Source organism: Syngnathus leptorhynchus, chromosome 12 (genome assembly GCF_054491065.1).
Source record: "Syngnathus leptorhynchus isolate UIUO chromosome 12, UIUO_Slep, whole genome shotgun sequence".
NCBI classification, from domain to species: Eukaryota; Metazoa; Chordata; class Actinopteri; order Syngnathiformes; family Syngnathidae; genus Syngnathus; species Syngnathus leptorhynchus.
The window spans coordinates 10,495,232-10,514,015 of NC_141206.1; the positions used below are offsets into that span (position 1 = coordinate 10,495,232).

At 46.4% G+C, this 18,784-nt stretch overlaps 1 protein-coding gene across 15 annotated transcripts in view; it reads left to right on the forward strand.

Annotated features, from left to right (window-relative positions):
- The window catches only part of fnbp1b (formin binding protein 1b), a 23,749-nt gene extending 7,917 nt beyond the window's left edge, over positions 1 to 15,832 (forward strand). For 2 of the 15 annotated variants that reach the window (XM_085925830.1, XM_085925827.1), the window contains 15 exons: positions 713 to 769; positions 857 to 1,004; positions 3,302 to 3,364; positions 3,924 to 4,028; positions 5,814 to 5,942; positions 6,015 to 6,161; positions 6,650 to 6,841; positions 7,827 to 8,006; positions 11,148 to 11,162; positions 12,392 to 12,501; positions 12,591 to 12,723; positions 12,791 to 12,912; positions 12,994 to 13,163; positions 13,232 to 13,489; positions 14,042 to 15,832. In XM_085925830.1, the coding sequence (XP_085781956.1) occupies positions 713 to 769; positions 857 to 1,004; positions 3,302 to 3,364; positions 3,924 to 4,028; positions 5,814 to 5,942; positions 6,015 to 6,161; positions 6,650 to 6,841; positions 7,827 to 8,006; positions 11,148 to 11,162; positions 12,392 to 12,501; positions 12,591 to 12,723; positions 12,791 to 12,912; positions 12,994 to 13,163; positions 13,232 to 13,410 (1,750 nt within the window). In that variant the 3' untranslated portion in view covers positions 13,411 to 13,489; positions 14,042 to 15,832. Of the gene's footprint in view, positions 1 to 712; positions 770 to 856; positions 1,005 to 3,301; positions 3,365 to 3,923; positions 4,029 to 5,813; positions 5,943 to 6,014; positions 6,162 to 6,649; positions 6,842 to 7,826; positions 8,007 to 11,147; positions 11,163 to 11,400; positions 11,437 to 12,391; positions 12,502 to 12,590; positions 12,724 to 12,790; positions 12,913 to 12,980; positions 13,164 to 13,231; positions 13,490 to 14,041 lie in introns of all 15 variants that reach the window. The other 13 variants (XM_085925832.1, XM_085925829.1, XM_085925837.1 and 10 more) reach the window with 11 other exon arrangements.
- The last annotated feature ends 2,952 nt before the right edge of the window (positions 15,833 to 18,784 follow it).

Sequence of the window (18,784 nt, forward strand, 5' to 3'; positions counted from 1 at the left end):
AGTTCAACAATGACAAGTATACAAAGCGATAGTACAGCATGCAGTATATCTTTTCACTCCCATAGCAACGGCACACGCCGCACTAATCCACATCTAATCCTCTTCCAATTGTAGTGGTGTAAACATGCACAATGCTCCGGTCCAGGCTATACATTCCAGTCCACGGTGGCACCCAGGACTACTACCTTTTTATTCTCACACGTTTCCTTAAGCAATTGTGACTGACATCTGGCCTGGAATGACTGAATGGCGACCTGGGTGCTAAAATTAGACAAGAGAGGCTAGGACGGTTAAATCTGCCTAGCAACAGTGTAAGCAGGGCATCATCAGGGATAAGGGCACATTAAGCAGGATGATACGGAGAGCTCGCCCCTTCCAATATTTATTATTGATACATTTTTTCCATTAAGTGGTAACGTCTATATCCTCATTAGGCCGCGTAGCATTCCCATCTCGTGCCGCTCGGCCCGATTCGCAACAAGAGAAGCCAGTGTGTTTGTTTCTGGTGACTGGTTCCGCGTTTGACCTCCCCCGGGGGACTCGCGGGCGGATGATTTATGACCCGACGAGGAGGACGGAGATGTCGTAGCCGAGGCGCTCCGACAGTTCCGCGAGGCCCGTGTCACAATACCCGTCATGTCTGGAAACCGCCGTCTGGAAATACTCAAATCATTCATGTGCCTAACATGAAATGACTCTTTGGCTCTCACAGGAATTTATCCAAGAAGTACCAACCCAAGAAGAACTCGCGGGAAGAGGAGGAGAGCAAGTAAGAGCCGCACGGCCAACGCCGTCCATCGCTGTTTTGAAACGACACTGTTTTTGAAACGACACGCTGCGCCCGCCGTGGCTTTAGGTACACCTTCTGCAAGGCCTTCCTGACCACGCTCAACGAGCTCAACGACTACGCCGGGCAGCACGAGGTGATCGCCGAGAACTTGACGTCGCAGATCATCGCCGAGCTCTCGCGCTACCTGCAGGATCTCAAGACCGAGAGGAAGTCGGTGAGTCGTCTCGGTCGTGTTTTTTTTTTTTCTTTGGACAAAAATGCAGCAGATTTGCACGTCTGAAAAGTGAAAGCAGAGAGAATGAATTTGGTGAGCACGCCTCACTCACTCACCCTGCGCTGAGGTCGCGCTCGAGTAAATATAGCTTCGCCCAGAGGCTCGCCCGACGTCACCGACGTTGGGCTAAACGTGATGCGCAAAGGAGTTGCCGACCTGCAGCTTGTTAGTCATCGCTAACGTGTCTGCGCTTATTAAGCGAAATGTGACCGGCTGGGGGAAAAAAAAAAAAAAAAAAGTCACGCGGGTCACTGGTATCACGGAAGCCCCCCAGCTGAGGGAACTGGAGTGGAAAAAAAGTCAAAGCAGAAGCTCTCTTTCAAAGCAACACTGACCCTTTTTTTTTTTTTTTAAGTGCATGTTGACATGTTGCCCGGGGTCACGGCCAGCCATCACTTTTTATTTGACACTTTGTTCATGTTGTTCCATAGCCGGGGGAGGGGGAGCGAGGCGAGGGGGGGGGGGGGGGGGAGCTTTTGTGAAGCCCCCTCCACCAATCAAGTCCTTTTCCTGCTCTTTTGGCCGGATTGGAGTTGGAACGTTCTCTGTCCAGTGTCACTCATGGGAATTTTCTTTCCCACAGCTCTTCTCTGCTTTGCTTTATTTAATTCCCCTGTTAAGTCATGCGTCCAATTGACGCCCTGATGTTCCTTTTTACAAACAAAAATGCACAATTTTTTTTTTTTTAAAGAAAACATCTTAAAGCGCCTGTTATGCTGCAGGTCAAGTTGACCTGGTTGACATCGCCGCCCCCCAAAAAAAAATGCTCATGTTATGTTTTGGTTCAATTTGAGACCTTCAAATGATTTGCTAAACTGCTATAAAATTGTAACCCGCCTCTTATGTTGTGGGTCAAATCGACCCTTTACATTCCTTTAGCAAATGAACAAAACCAATCTTAACCTTCCTGTCATGACACCAAAGCGCTTCCAAACAAAGAAATGCTCTGAAATATGGATCTTTTTTTTTTAGACACGTATGCAGTATTGATTGGAAGGAGCTAAACTGGAGATCCAACTTGAGTGTTGAACTTCTGTGATCTGATTGGACAGCGAGGCTTTTTTGAGTGTTGTGAGAAGCCATTCAGAGTTGTTGCGTTAGCAAACAGGCCGCTGAGCTCAGGCTTACGTCGCCATTAACTACTTTAACGCTACTCGTTGCGCTCAACCAGTTGGAAGCAGTTCGAAAGATGACATCTTACTCGGGCCTCACTTAGGAAGTTCGCATTTAGCCAAAAACCACAATGTGTGTGTGTAAGACATCTTTGGGCCGGTGCTTGAGAAGCTGCTGCAAGCGCATAAAGAGGCCACTGACGCAACCGCACACAGGCTAAGAATAGCAATATCGGCAAGAGAACGGATCAAGCAAGTGCAAGCGACATTCACTCAAAAACTAGCAACACAGCTGAACCGTAAACCGATATGAGCCCAAGGTGCTGAATGTGAGTCAGAGTCAAGATCCAAGACTAGCTGGCCTTTTTATTGAGTCACTCTCCTTTCTTCGATGATTTGTGGAGCCAACCGGGCAGGAGTGTGTGTGTGTGTGTGTGTGTGTGTGTTGCATTCCTGTGAAACACGTCATGAATCACTTATCAGTCTTGTTAGAAAATTCAGATGTGTGCTATTTCTAATTAATAGCCCTTTTTTTTTGGTTGGACATGACACAGTGTTCTGTTTTCCCCCTGACACATGCGTAAACAATTTCTTTATTGGACGCAGAGCAAAAAGAAAAAATCAACCCCCCGGCTCGGCTCGTTGGCACCGCCGCATTCCCGCACGCCTCGGCTGCCGTCTGATAACCTGAAAGGAGCCGCTTGGATTCCTTTGTGGAAAAAGTACCGGCTTTGTCTTGCGATGAGGCTTCGGGTTGCGTTGACGGCCGTCTTGGAAGCCGACCGGATGTCGAATATTTTCCACAAGTGTCGTAATGGGGAAACATTTGCTCGTGGGAATCAAGCCGTCCTGTTGGAAGTGTGAAGGCCTCGCGGCTGAAAACAAACCAAAAATACACACGTGACGGGCCCCCTGGGGCTCGGCCATGCATTGGAGTACTTCCTCTGAAACATTCAAGGACTTCCTTATTTTAACCAGCTTCCCTTGAAACTCAGGCTAAAGGGAAGCGTGACTATTGTTGTGGTAAATTGGCCGTGATAAACCAGCAGATTTCTCCAAACAATCTGATAACATTCACAAAATTTGTGTCATCAACATCATCTTCTTCTTCTGGCCTTCCAACAGCACTTCCACGATGGCCGCAAAGCGCAGCAGCACATCGAGAGCTCGTGGAAACAGCTGGAGTCGGTGAGTGCAGTTTTCAAGTTTGCTTTTTAATGAAAGAGCAGCGTCGTGATGACGAGCGACCGACGACACACACGAATCATCCCGACTTTGAATGAGTTGCAAATGTCGTCTGTCCGGAGTGTGAGCGACTCGGATGCGGCCGTGTCTCATCTATTTGTTTTAGTGGAGAGCGGCAGCGGGTTTTATCTGTGCTCCCCCTCCCCAGAATGAGCACGAGTTGCGTTCAATGATTTCTTTGTGAGGCCGACAAACTGGCGATTGTTGCTCGGGAGGGCCGTCGACGCCGGCTTGCACCAATGCTTATTTCTGCGCGCACAAAACGCCACGTATGTCTAACCTCGTCGTGTCATAACACGACCCGTGTTGCGTCGTAAAAACTTTGACGTGACGCATTGCAGACAATCATTAGCATGCTTGGTTAAAAGGTCGCTTTGGCGCCGCGCCATATTGACGTTTTGAATCGTCACAAAATACTTTTGTCATCGGTAGAATAAAATATCCAAGGCATAATAATTAAGAAAAATACATCGTGAATGATTTTTTCTTTTTTTTTTCCCAGTGTAAAAGGAAGTTTGAGCGAGATTGCAAAGAGGCCGACAAAGCGCAGCAGTACTTTGACAAGATGGACGCCGACATCAACGTGACGAAGGCAGACGTGGAAAAGGTAACGCCGAGCGCCGTCGCCTCCTTCCCGGCCGGCTTGGACTTGCCACTTCCTGTTTTGACATCCAATCCAAAGAGTCCTCCCTCCGACTGGCCTGCGCGCCTCAGGAGTTGACACAATTGGGAGGCGATTATTATGCAAATAGGGGGCTGGCGAATAAATAGCCTTTCTGCTCAATGGACACAAACAGCCATCGGGCTTGGCCAAACAAGAGCCGCGTTGTCTGCTGGCCACAGTGGAGGCGTTTACGCAAGCCTCGTGCGTCGCACATCATTAGTTAGCCCACGCCGTGACGACAATAACATCATATGAGTTGTCCAGAAAATGCTGAGTCACCTCTTCCCAACCTGGGGTTCCCGGGCTCGAACTTGGACCTTTGCAAAAATCATCCTCTTGCTCTTTGAGATCTCATCTCTCTCTATGGACAGTCAGAACCATTCCAGCGCACTTCATCACCATTAAGTCGTCTTGTGACTTTTTTTTGTTTGCTCTTGGCTTTGACTCAAGACACACGCACACACGCACACATAGGCGCGTGGCGGGCGGGCGGACGGCTTTGCTGCACGCGTGCTATTGTTTTGACAAGTTAGGTGCCCGTGACTGTTCCCGTCATTAGCGTGTCATGTTTGTCAGTTTTGTTTTTCTTTACGCCGCGGACGTGCCAAAACCTCAAATGGTTCCCTGGCCTATAATTTGGGGTTTGGACTCGCATCCCAGATTTTTGTTTCCTTCATGCAGTGGAAAGGCCTAACCATCTTTCTTTTGTCTTTATGTGTTTGTATATTACTTTGTTTGGAATGGCTGGCCTTGAAGCGAAGTTCCCTCAAGGTAGGTGCGGTGGGCGCCAGGCAGTTCCTTGTGTGTCTGGACGTCCGTGGCTTGCCGCACTTTTGTCGTCTTTTTTTTTTTTTAACCTGTGCAAAAAAATGAGGGTGATTTTGCAATCTGTCATATGTGACACGTCAGCTGTCAGGAAACGGTGATTTGGTCTCCGTGGCGACACACCTCGGTGTTGTGCAAGCGCACTTTGCATGCTCACACATGCCCTTTTTTTATTTTTTTATTTTTTTTAACGTTCATCTAGCCGTATCCACCTTCCCTCTGCGTAGGTTGTAACTTCCACACTTGGGAATTGGGAGCGGATGTGCCTCCCCTGCTGGAATCTTATGACGTCAGCCGTTGCTTATCTGTCCGTCCGTCAGTGTGTGTGTGTCTGTAAAATTTCAAAAGAAAAATGCATGGCACTCAAACACGGCTAGCTCAACTCATATTTCCCCCTTTTTGTAATGCAAAGCGGGATGGCAAGCGATGTCGGGTTTGTGTTGCGCAGTTGAAACGGACATGCTTAGCAAGTTTAGCTGCTCACACACACACACACACACTTCAGATAATCTCATCTCCATCTGCTGCGATCTGGAATAAATCCGCTCCTGCTGCACTTGATCATCATGAATGTCAAATTAGCCAAATTAACTTCAAATCCGCCCGGACCAAGCAAAAAAAAAGATTCATTGTGATGTGGAGGCAAGAGTGGCAATGGAGCGTTGCTTTTTTTTTTTTATATTCCAACTGAGGTTTTTTTTTTTAATCTATAATAATTTCTAAAAATATTTCAATAATTTCTACAAATCTGAAATTCTTTTGAGAAGAAACAAGGTCTGCATGTGCTTGTATGTACGCACAATAAAATAGCAATTCATATTTCTGTGCTCCAGCTGTGTGTTGATAACTTGCCCCACTGTCGGAGCAATATATATCTATATCTATCTTTTTGTTTTTGTTCAGGCGCGGCAGCACGCTCAAATCAGGCACCAGATGGCTGCCGACAGCAAGAGCGATTACTCGTCCTACCTGCACAAGTTCAACCAGGAGCAGAACGAACACTATTACACCGTCATACCCAACATCTTCCAGGTACCAAAGACATTCCTTTCTTTGAAATAGTTTCAACTCTGCTGTAAACATTCATTTTTGGGGGGTCGACAGAAACTCCAAGACATGGAGGAGAAGCGCATTGAGAGATTAGGAGCGTGCATGAGGACGTTCGCCGACGTGGATCGGCAGGTCATCCCCATCGTGGGAAAGTGTCTGGACGGCATGAGCAAAGCGGCCGAGGCCATCGAGGCCAAAACGGTGAGCCCACACAAAAAAAAAAAAAACAAAAGCGTGTCGAATCGGTCGGCGAGTCATATGCCGGCCGCGTGAAGAAAAGGTTTCTCGAGGGAGATTTCATACTTCCGCCTGGCACGGCGCCAGTCTGTCATGTGCTTTCAATTGGCCGCCACTTTTGATTTTCAGAACCAACTAAATGGGCTTGACTTGAATGCCGTGTCGGGTTGATTCATGTTTCCCCTTCCCGTAACTGGTTCGTTTTGGTCACGCTTGACACATTGAGTCAGTTGTGCCCTATTCTTCTCCGGCTCTTATCAGCCCGGCTCTAAACACGGCGCTGGGCATCTGTTGACTCCGCCGATTAGTTGGAGAATGGCAGGAAGCAGACAGCCGCGCCGTGTTAAGATACAACTTTGACAGACGAGCCCAGGGACAAATAAATGTTTGCCCACCCGGATGGCTGGCTATCTGCTGCAAAATGACATTTTTCTCATCCAAATGTTTTGCAGGACTCCAAGCAGGTCGTGGAGTCCTACAAGTCCGGCTTCGAGCCGCCGGGGGACGTGGAGTTCGAGGACTACGAGCAGGCCATGAAGAGGGCGGTGTCGGAAAGCAGCTTGAGTAACTCTCGGGGGGAGGTCCGCGAGAGGCCCACCGGCAAAAGCAAAGGCAAACTCTGGCCTTTCAAGAACAAAAACAAGGTAGCGCACGCACACACAACGCACGCGCACGCACGCAGCAGAAAGTGTACGGCGCTTTCTCCCGCCGTGATTTGATCCTGCTTTATAATCCCCTCCCCCTCCCTCCTCGCCCACACACACCGACGTGGAGCGTCCGTCCCGTCCGTAACACACACTAATGCATTTCCCGCCGCTCCGTAATAATTCACCCGCCACCGCCTCATTCTTCTTTTCCACCGACTGACTCACAGTTATACCTGATTTCTGACTTGCGGGCTGGTCATTTTTTTTTTTTTTTTTTTTCTCTCTCTTGAGGCTTTCATGTGACTTTTGGGTATTTTTAGGATGAGTGTCCTTCATATGGTGTGTGAGAGCGATTTCCAGAAAGCTGGGAGTAATATACAGTTATGCCCCGCTTATTCACGATTCATTTCTTTTTGGGGTGAAAGCTATTTGTTAAAAAAAATGCAAGTTATTAGAAAAGTAGTACATATGATCAAATCTCAGGTTGTACTTTTTATTCTAGCTGTCCTAGCGCCAAATTATTTGACTTTATATTTTTCAAATGTTTGAATGAAGTCGTATTCAAGTGTTTGGAGTCTGATTAAAATTGGCAAAAAAATAGGACACGTCGATTGTCGTGAATAGCGGTGGCTTAGCACAAAAGCATCAGAATGGCCGTTTTGAAATACTGCGCCCCTGATATAGCGTTTGGCTTTATTTTCTGGGACTGACATGGTCACAGCTCACGCACGGCATGACTTTAGGCAATACTTGCTCAAAATGGCCGCCTGCATGCGCTCGGGCTGCGATGGCTGCTTGCTTTTACGCTTTATGTTCTTTTGCGTTTTTGTTTTTTTTCTCACACAATGACACCCTCATGTTGTGTTGGATTTCATTTTTTGAATGGTGTCCAGGAGGTTTATTGATTTTTGTGTTCCCTCCTTTTCCTTCCGTTGGGATTCTGGCCCCTCTTCTTCTTCTTCTATGTTTTTCTTACCGGTAGTTTATGTCCCTGTTAACGTCCCCCCGGCAGCCCCCGCCCGCCCCCCCGGCCTCCTCCCCGCCCTCACCCTGTGCCGACTCCCAATCTCCCAAGCAGCACAAGGAGTCCCTCTCGCACCGCCTCAACGACTTCATGGCCTCCAAGCCCAAAATGCAGTGCCTGCGGAGCCTGAGGCGAGGGGTAAGTGTGTGCGTGCCAATGCCAGCGGGCGCCAAGCTTTGTGCGTGCATGCTTTTGCTTGGCCTTCTTCGCCGCTGTATGGGCCCACAAAGCATCAGCAGCCCCAAATTGGCCTAATCTTCAAAGCATTTGAAGTACGGCATCCCTTTAAATGGTCTTCTTTTTTTTAATGGCTGTTAAAGTGAGCTTTTTTGACTCCTACAGTGCGGCGGTGGGTGCAGGTCCTTTTTTTTTTTTCTTTCTTTCTTTTCTAACCTGCTTCCCGTTCCCATGAATCAGTGATGGCTGTCTGCCGTGTCTTCTTCATCTTGTGTCGTCTTTCTCTTAACCTCACAGGTGTCAAACTCAAGGCCCCGGGGGCCAGATACGGTTCGCCTCATCATTTGATGTGGCCCGAGTAGACAAATTGTGCGTCATTCGCGTGTCATTACCATTTTTTACTCGTCTGATTTGAAAATGACTTATTTGTCAGTTTGTTTTGTAGCGTTGACTGTATATAATATGAGATGCTCATACATTGATTTGGGTTGACAGTCATAATGGCCCTCCGAAGGAAGCTATGACTACAATGCGGCCCGGCAAAAAAATGAGTTTGACACCCTTGTCTTAACTCCTCACGACACGCCAACCCCGCCCCGCCCTGCCGTCCTCGTCCTAGCCACGCATTTTGGTTCTCGCTGGAGGCAGATTGTTCATTTGAAAGGGGTCGCAGTCATCTGGAGCAGATTCACCTTTGTCACGTTTTTGTGCTTGGTCTGAAATGCTTGAAGATGTCCATCCAAATAGGAAAGTAGGAACTGGTCTAGGAAAGTATCTTTGTGATTCATTCAGGCTAAGACAAGCTTTGTATGCAAGCTAAGTTTAGCCTGGGTTCTTAAGGAGAGTCTTGCATTTGCAGGACTTTTTTTTTTTCTTTCCCCCCAAGTCATGTGGAAGGAACATTTTCAATGATGTGACACACGGGTGACGCTAAATCGGAGAACGTTTTGACTCATCAAAACGGTGCAGTCCGCTTTTGAGCAATCTGTCAACCCGTTGATGGCTTTCCTCAACTTGATTCAAAAGAGGCAGCCGTTATTCTTTGAATGTGACATTTGAAAGGCACAATGCAAAGCGTCGAGTAGACCATTCAAGTTTGGCAGAAAAGAAGAAAAAAAGGAAGTGAGGGGGTTTTTTTCGAACAGGAAGCTTTTGAAAAGTAGGAAGGGCCGCGACGGTTCTTTGAAAGCGCGATAACCGACTCGTCGGCGTACAATTTGAGCATTCAGATGGAGATGACTGAAATGAAAGCTACTCCTTTTCACCACGTGTCTTTTCATCAGATGGAGTCAGCACTTCAACTTTTCTATGTTTCGTGTCGATCCATGTTTGTCCGTTACAAACTTTAGGGATGATATTTGGTCAATTCCACCCCCACTGGCACACAAAATGAATAACCGGCGATGCGTGGAAGATCTACCGTCAAGAAGATACAAAGTAAATACTGGCCCAGTATCGCAGAAGGATAACACTTGCTGCATATTGCTCAATTATAATGATTGCCTCATTGAGTTTATTTATTAGTTAAAATATCAGTTATGGTCAAACACTGAACTATCTCCAAACTGGTTAATTATTACATTATTCATCAAATTGCCAAATTGGAATGAATTTTCATGATCTTATATTTCATGATTGTAACTTATTTAAACGCATAGCTTATGTAAATAGACCAAGTACCAGACGTGACTTTGGCGCCCTCTTGTGGTATTATGGAAGTGGCGGTTGTTTCCACAGAATTAAAGTGCAAAAAAAAAAACATAGCCCTGCTTGAAAGAGAGAGCAAGTGAAGTGAAGCAGGTGTGCCAGTGGGGGTCTTGTGTACAGCATAAGGATTTTTTATTTTTTTAATACCTGTTGGAGCGTTTTTATATCCTTCTCCAAATTAAGGTCCATGTAATCCTTGCAAATTTGGTCAAAGACTGAGCGACCACATGGACCTTAAGATATGAAGTGGCGCAATAGCTTTGCATAGACTACAAGTGAAGTGTGTGAGTTGACGTGTGTTCTCTCCGACAACCTCACCGAGCACCGCAGCAGCAGCAGCAGCAACAATCGCCGCTGCCGCCGCCGCCGCCGCCGCCGCGCTCGCTCCTTTGTCACAAAGAGCTCATGAAGAGGACCCTGGGCCGGCCCACGTACGCTTTCGAAGCCCGGCAGTACGTCGTAAGTTCAGCCTCATCGAGGAAGCCTCCCCCCCTAAGCTGTTTTTGGGTCCGCTGACCCGGGACGATGACCTCATCAGCTCATCCCACGCATCACATCACACGGTGACACTTTAGGGGGCCTTGTGATTGAGCCCTGCTGCCTCCCGCAATGTACATCTTTTATATCTGTCTGTCTGTCTGTCCGTCTGACTTGCTTAAAGGCATTGTTAAGGTGGCCGGAATGGATGGCAGCGTCGTCATGCAGCGAAATTGCTTCAGACGGTCGCTGAGCTGAAGTTGCATGAGACTTTGAGGTTTGATTTTATGGGGACTTAAGTGCTTCTGAGTCGCAGCAGCTTGAGCTACAAAATGGCGGGTGTGTCAATGTGAAAGGCTTCTTCAGTATAACTCGTTGGTACTAAGACCGTTTCCATCATCTGCCTCCGTGTTTGAGATCTGCTTGCGTGCTTGTAGCACCCTCTGCTGTACAGTGTGTGTCATGGCAGCAGGACGTAGTGGGCGGGGGCACATTTTCATGCGCTTCTCCTCACCCCGCTTCCCTTTAAACTCCTCATTCTTCATCTTTTAGCACAGGGGTTCTCAAACTTTGTCATTCACGGGAGATATTTTGAGCAGAATTCAATTTAAATACCACTTGTAGCTTAAAAGTTGTCCTGGTTTGTGGGGGACTACTAATGTGACAAGTCAATTCTTGTTTGTTTTGTTTCATTCTCCAAGAAATAAATCATCAATAATTTTATTAAAGTTTTTGTTTTTAACGTAGCTGGTTGGGTCCATCCCCATGGGTGGCTTTTTGAGAACCACTGTCATTTAACAAACAGTTATTTTTTTGAAACGCCACAATGTCCCTCTTTGTTTCCCCCTTGACGTTGATTGTGTTGTTTCTCTCTTTCCCGCCTCCCCTGGCCCCTTTATTTGCTCCCCCACCATGAAGCTTTCTCTCAAGCTGGTAAGCATGACCGTGTAACCGCATCAGCACCAGCACCAGCACCGCCATCCTCCTCAGCATGACGCATGCCCACCCACCCACCCAGTAACACGTGTACCTGTCAATAACGCCAGTTGTCGTGCTTCCATTGGATCTGCTGTGACCTCACCACGGGTCTTGTTTCATTTCTGTTGAATTGTTTTTTTTTTTATGCCACGGCTTTGTTGTCCCCTCCCCCCCATCCTGCTCTTTGGTGCAGCTCACACTCAATTCCCACGTCCGGAATCTCATTGAGGTGATCATGTTTTACTGTCGTCGTTTTTAGCCGCCCTCCTAACGGCAAAATACTAACATGGGAGTCGCGGCCGTCGATCGGTGTTCCGGCCGGCGCTGCATGATTGCTCGTCATTGTGGAAGACTTGAGTGTTGTCATCGTCACAGGTTCTGGCGTTTGATTGGTCGATTGCTTTGGTTGAAAACTTTGATTTGCACAGCTTCACAATTCTGCCAATCGGGTGTCAGTAAGTCAGAAAAAAAAAAAATCAAGTCCCATCACTATTATTTAGTTACAATTAGTATGAATACCATTTGACCTAATTTGTGATAAAAAAAATATATAGTTTACGCATCGTAACAGAATCGGTATCGTCACAATCGACATATGCTTAACCTGCTAGCTCCCGCTAACCCTTAGCCAGTATGCTAAGTTAACACTCTGTAGCCGGTTGGTAGAAGATCCAAACTACGAATGCAAATCAACTGTTTGATTTTGATCTGGTAGCTTTGTGCATGTCGTGCATGACGGGTCGGATCTGTGTGTGTGTGCGAGTGTGTGCGTGTCCAGAAAGTGTTGCATGTGGGCGGACTAGAGTGGGCTGACTCTGTTTTGCTATTTTGAAGTGGAGAAATGGCCTAAGGTTGCAAAAACGGAGTCAGCCCACCCATTATCAATGGGTACGGTTGCCATGGTGACCAAGCATGTGTAGACCTTCCTTTGCACTTGTAGTTCTAGCAGTCACACACTGTGCTGAGCAAAACTCAATGAGATCCAAACACACCCATCCCAAGTCTTTTTAGTTGCCATCGCCAAAAGTATCGTCAAGAATAAAATGGAAATGTCACTTAATCATATTGGCCAGTGTCCATAAATTGGCTTTCAAAAGAATCCAAAAAGATTACCCCCATAAAAAAAAAAAAAAAACGTGCAACACAGTTGTGGCATTTCGACTTTGTGTTTTTGGTGGTTTTAGGGTTCCGGGCCTGAGGACTTCAGCCACCTGCCGCCGGAACAGCGACGGAAGAAGCTGCAGGGCAAGTTGGACGAGCTCAATAAAGACATTCAAAAGGAGACGGACCAGAGGTGCAGTTTTCAAAGACATCTTCTCAGGCCGCTTTTGTGTAAGATCACGTCACTTGTGACACGCTGACGACCCTCTGCCCCTCCTCAAGGGACGCGCTGACCAAGATGAAAGACGTTTACGTGAAGAACCCGCAGATGGGGGACGCCGCCAGCCTGGACCCTCGCTTAGCCGAGCTCGGGCAGAACATCGAGAAGCTGCAGTTTGAAGTGCAGAAATTTGAGGCGAGTCCATGTCAGCGAGTCGCGCTCGCCGAGCGAGACCTGACTTTGTGGCAACTTCCCGCTTCAGGGCTGGCTGGCCGAGGTGGAGGAGCGCATGCCCTCCAAGAGCGACACGCATCGGAGGAGCGGACTCTACGAGAGCCACAGCAGCGGCGCCGTCAACAACAACTGCGCCCAGGACCGAGAGAGGTAAGGTAGACTGGACTCCAGCCGCCCGGACACGCCTTCATAGCTTTTTACTCTCTTTGCCGGGCGTTGGCCCTCGAGCAGCCCCGACGGCAGCTACACGGAGGAGCAGAATTCGGAGATCCACGAAAAGGCCAACGTGGCCAACGCCAAGCCCCCCCCGGTGGCCGTCACGCCCGAGTTCGACGACGAGTTTGACGACGAGGAGTCGCTGCCCACCATCGGAAACTGCAAAGCCTTGTACCCGTTTGACGGTAATTGATGAAGAGACCGCCCAAAATGACCAATCTGAAGATTCTGATTGGATGGATTTTTTGTTCAGGCCACAACGAGGGCACCATCTCGGTGGCCGAGGGCGAGCTGCTCTACGTCATCGAGGAAGACAAAGGCGACGGCTGGACGCGGGTGCGCCGCAACCAGGACGAGGAGGGCTACGTGCCCACCTCCTACGTGGAGGTCTTCTTGGGGACCAACGCCAAAGGTGCCATGACCTACATTTGACTGTCATTAGCCCCGCCCCCTCCAAGCCCACCGCCGGCCGCGTCGTCTTCCGTCGTGCCCGCCCGCACAAGAAATGAATGTAAACTTGTCGCCGTATCTCACTGGAACGCATGCCAAATTCCGTCTGCTGTAAAATTGTGGCATTCCGTCATGAATAGTGTAGGGCCCGACCGACCGATGAGTTTTTTTGTTTTGTTTTTTTTCCTCAACACATTGTTACCATAAGTTTCCACAATCAAAGAAAAATAATTAGCTGATTTTTGATGATTTTTCTTTCTGTTTAAAATCATATTTAGTTCTGCCAAATATTGTAATTGGCATTAAAAAATAAATCCAATAGAAACTCCATATCGGTCAGACAGCAATGAAAGTAGGTGTGAGAAAAGTTATTTTTCTAAGAAAGTGCGTTCTATCGTAGCATGAGCGCCAAAAACTATATCCGCTCATTTCATCTCAATTGATGTCATTGTACTTGAAACTTTTGCTTTTATTCTGTCGTCATGGCTGTCTTTCAAAATCAATGCAAGTCTCTTTTTTTTTTTTTTTTCCCACTCCAGCGCCATCTAACATTTCTTTTTTTTCTTCTTTGTGTCACCTGTTTTGTTTGTTTATTTCCTGTCCTGCATTGCAGATTCCTAAAGCAGATGCTGGCTGAGGAAGCGGCAGGGCAAGCGGCCTAGGGACCTCTTCCTCTTTAGGGGGAAAAAAAAAAAAAAAAAGAAACCTCCACATTCAAATTGTTAACACCCTTGTGGCTCTTAACAGCTCGGCTTGCTTAGTCAAGCTCAGCCGCCCGACTAACCCGCAACGGCGTCGTCAGAGAGAGGAGGCAGAAGCATCACACACCGCCGGACCACCTCACCCAATTTGATCATCCATCCATCCATCCATCCATCCATCCATCCATCCATCCATCCATCCATCCTGGAGCCAGTCGCACGACAAGACACGTTCAGAAGATTGTGACCAAAAAAACCTGCTTGATTGTCATAATATGAGTATGTTACAAAAGTTTCAACAACGAAAATCTTAATATAATTCTTAAGATAAACGTTACTGGATTTCATTTTTAGGACTTTTATGCCAAAAAAAAATTCCAATAATTTCTTTTAATGCTACATGACAAAAGTTGTAACATTGATATTATGACAATAAAATGCAGCATTCTAATTTGGATTGGGGAAAATGAAGTGTGCTTGGCACTTGAAGTTTTCCTGTCATGATGTCATCACACTGTCATCTGCTCCTCCCTCTCTTTGACGTCAACCTGCACTTAACCCCGCCTCCGGCACCTGTTAACTCCACCCCTAGCTAGCGTCTGCAGCCAATCGGGTCTCGGCATGCTTGCCCCGTCTGCCTCCTCACCCCTCCCCGAAGCTGGCTGCCCCCCCCCCCCCAGAAAGAGTCATTCAGATCTTGTTTTTATTCTGTATTGTAATTTCTGTTAGTGCTGAGAATAGCATGCCCCCCCCCCCCCCCCCCCCCTTAGAGTTTGTGTTACCATCGTTTGTTCCCCCCCCCCCCCCAAGCTTGTTGTGTTGATGACAACATTGTTACTCGTAAGCCTGCTTTATCTGTTCAACTGACACTTCCACCAACTATGTTCGTAATGGCACATATGTCTTTTATTGGAACTTTTTTTTTTTCAATGCTGATGATTTTTATGATCTGGAGCAGAAAAGGTGTGTTCTGCCACGGAACGCCACTGAAAAGCCACTTTACTGCAACACTGTTTGTTTGGGATGGGGAGAGAAAAAACACAAAACAAACTGTGCGGCCGGCCACCGAGTGTCATGCTGAAAAGAAGAAAAAAAAAAAAAAAAAACATGACAAATTGTTGTTGAGCTATACAAATTGGTTTTAAGCCGCTTCTAAAAAAAAGTGAAATTGTCATTTAGAGATAGGCAGTAGGAAAAAAGTTGTCATGTTACAAGAATCAAAGTTAGTCCAATTGAATGACAAGGAAGTTATTTTTTTAATGAAAAGAAATGTTACTAAAGTTTAGTTTTAATGTTAAGAAAAGGTTACATTCGGAGAGGAAGAAACGTCTGACAGTATTTATCCAGAACTTTATGCTCCTAACAAAACTTCTCGTAATATTACAACAACTTTTTTTTTTTAAGAGCATCCGTTTTTGTTCTTTTCAGTGTCCACTCCTTGGTCAAATCCAACCAGATGAGAGTATAAATATAGAAAATATGAATATAAGGCTCAAGATGCAAAGTGACATTTTGAACTATGGGGAGTGCGTCGCTTTGCGTATGTTAGTGTGTTTGAGTGAGCGCGTGTGTGAGCGCATGTGTGTGCGTGTTTGCTTCTCGTTGCCTATCGTTCAATTTACTTGTTTTTTTGTTTTTTTTTCTGGAGCACTGAATACGTTGTATTGTGTTTACTGTGCCAATTAAAAAATGCCTGAAAGTCACGCCTGGGTTTCTTTTGCTAATCAGCACATATTAGCTCATACTACCGATACACATGAGCCCGTTTGAGGCTGTTTCATCTGTGACGTCACGCGGACACGCCATTTTTAGGTGTACCTAATAACAGGCCACTTGATTAGGGCTTAACGGAAAGTGTAGTGCCACACCCACATTCTGATTGGCTGGTTGATCTGTGACGTCACTCGGACACTCCATTAGGTACACCGCCATTTTTAGGTGTACCTAATCACAGGCCACTTCATTAGGGAAAAATCATGGTCAAAAGTTAACAAAAAGTGAAAAGTGCCACACCCAAACAACCCCCCACTTTCTGATTGGCTGGTTGATCTGTGACGTCACATGGACACAGGTGTACCTAATCACTTGATTAGGGAAAAATCATGGTCAAAGTTTAACGGAAAGTGAAAAGTGCCACACCTGCCCTCACCCCCACTTTTTGATTGGCTATTGGATCTGTGACGTCACTCGGACACTTTATTAGGTACACCACCATTTTCAGGTGTACCTAATCACAGGCCACTTCATTAGGGAAAAATCATGGTCAAAATTTAAATGAAAGTGAAAAGTGCCACACCCAAACAACCCCCCACTTTCTGATTGGCTGGTTGATCTGTGACGTCACAAGGACACTCCATTAGGTACACCGCCATTTTCAGGTGTACCTAATCACAGGCCACTTGATTAGGGAAAAATCATGGTCAAAATTTAAATGAAAGTGAAAAGTGCCACACCCAAACAACCCCCCACTTTCTGATTGGCTGGTTGATCTGTGACGTCACAAGGACACTCCATTAGGTACACCGCCATTTTCAGGTATACCTAATCACAGGCCACTTCATTAGGGAAAAATCATGGTCAAAATTTAAATGAAAGTGAAAAGTGCCACACCCAAACAACCCCCCACTTTCTGATTGGCTGGTTGATCTGTGACGTCACAAGGACACTCCATTAGGTACACCGCCATTTTCAGGTGTACCTAATCACAGGCCACTTCATTAGGGAAAAATCATGGTCAAAATTTAAATGAAAGTGAAAAGTGCCACACCCAAACAACCCCCCACTTTCTGATTGGCTGGTTGATCTGTGACGTCACTCGGACACTTCATTAGGTACACCGCCATTTTCAGGTGTACCTAATCACAGGCCACTTCATTAGGGAAAAATCATGGTCAAAATTTAAATGAAAGTGAAAAGTGCCACACCCAAACAACCCCCCACTTTCTGATTGGCTGGTTGATCTGTGACGTCACAAGGACACTCCATTAGGTACACCGCCATTTTCAGGTGTACCTAATCACAGGCCACTTCATTAGGGAAAAATCATGGTCAAAATTTAAATGAAAGTGAAAAGTGCCACACCCAAACAACCCCCCACTTTCTGATTGGCTGGTTGATCTGTGACGTCACTCGGACACTTTATTAGGTACACCACCATTTTCAGGTGTACCTAATCGCAGGCCACTTCATTAGGGAAAAATCATGGTCAAAATTTAAATGAAAGTGAAAAGTGCCACACCCAAACAACCCCCCACTTTCTGATTGGCTGGTTGATCTGTGACGTCACTCGGACACTTTATTAGGTACACCGCCATTTTCAGGTGTACCTAATCGCAGGCCACTTCATTAGGGAAAAATCATGGTCAAAATTTAAATGAAAGTGAAAAGTGCCACACCCAAACAACCCCCCACTTTCTGATTGGCTGGTTGATCTGTGACGTCACTCGGACACTTTATTAGGTACACCACCATTTTCAGGTGTACCTAATCGCAGGCCACTTCATTAGGGAAAAATCATGGTCAAAATTTAAATGAAAGTGAAAAGTGCCACACCCAAACAACCCCCCACTTTCTGATTGGCTGGTTGATCTGTGACGTCACAAGGACACTCCATTAGGTACACCGCCATTTTCAGGTGTACCTAATCACAGGCCACTTCATTAGGGAAAAATCATGGTCAAAATTTAAATGAAAGTGAAAAGTGCCACACCCAAACAACCCCCCACTTTCTGATTGGCTGGTTGATCTGTGACGTCACTCGGACACTTTATTAGGTACACCACCATTTTCAGGTGTACCTAATCGCAGGCCACTTCATTAGGGAAAAATCATGGTCAAAATTTAAATGAAAGTGAAAAGTGCCACACCCAAACAACCCCCCACTTTCTGATTGGCTGGTTGATCTGTGACGTCACTCGGACACTTTATTAGGTACACCGCCATTTTCAGGTGTACCTAATCGCAGGCCACTTCATTAGGGAAAAATCATGGTCAAAATTTAAATGAAAGTGAAAAGTGCCACACCCAAACAACCCCCCACTTTCTGATTGGCTGGTTGATCTGTGACGTCACTCGGACACTTTATTAGGTACACCACCATTTTCAGGTGTACCTAATCGCAGGCCACTTCATTAGGGAAAAATCATGGTCAAAATTTAAATGAAAGTGAAAAGTGCCACACCCAAACAACCCCCCACTTTCTGATTGGCTGGTTGATCTGTGACGTCACAAGGACACTCCATTAGGTACACCGCCATTTTCAGGTGTACCTAATCACAGGCCACTTCATTAGGGAAAAATCATGGTCAAAATTTAAATGAAAGTGAAAAGTGCCACACCCAAACAACCCCCCACTTTCTGATTGGCTGGTTGATCTGTGACGTCACTCGGACACTTTATTAGGTACACCACCATTTTCAGGTGTACCTAATCGCAGGCCACTTCATTAGGGAAAAATCATGGTCAAAATTTAAATGAAAGTGAAAAGTGCCACACCCAAACAACCCCCCACTTTCTGATTGGCTGGTTGATCTGTGACGTCACTCGGACACTTTATTAGGTACACCGCCATTTTCAGGTGTACCTAATCGCAGGCCACTTCATTAGGGAAAAATCATGGTCAAAATTTAAATGAAAGTGAAAAGTGCCACACCCAA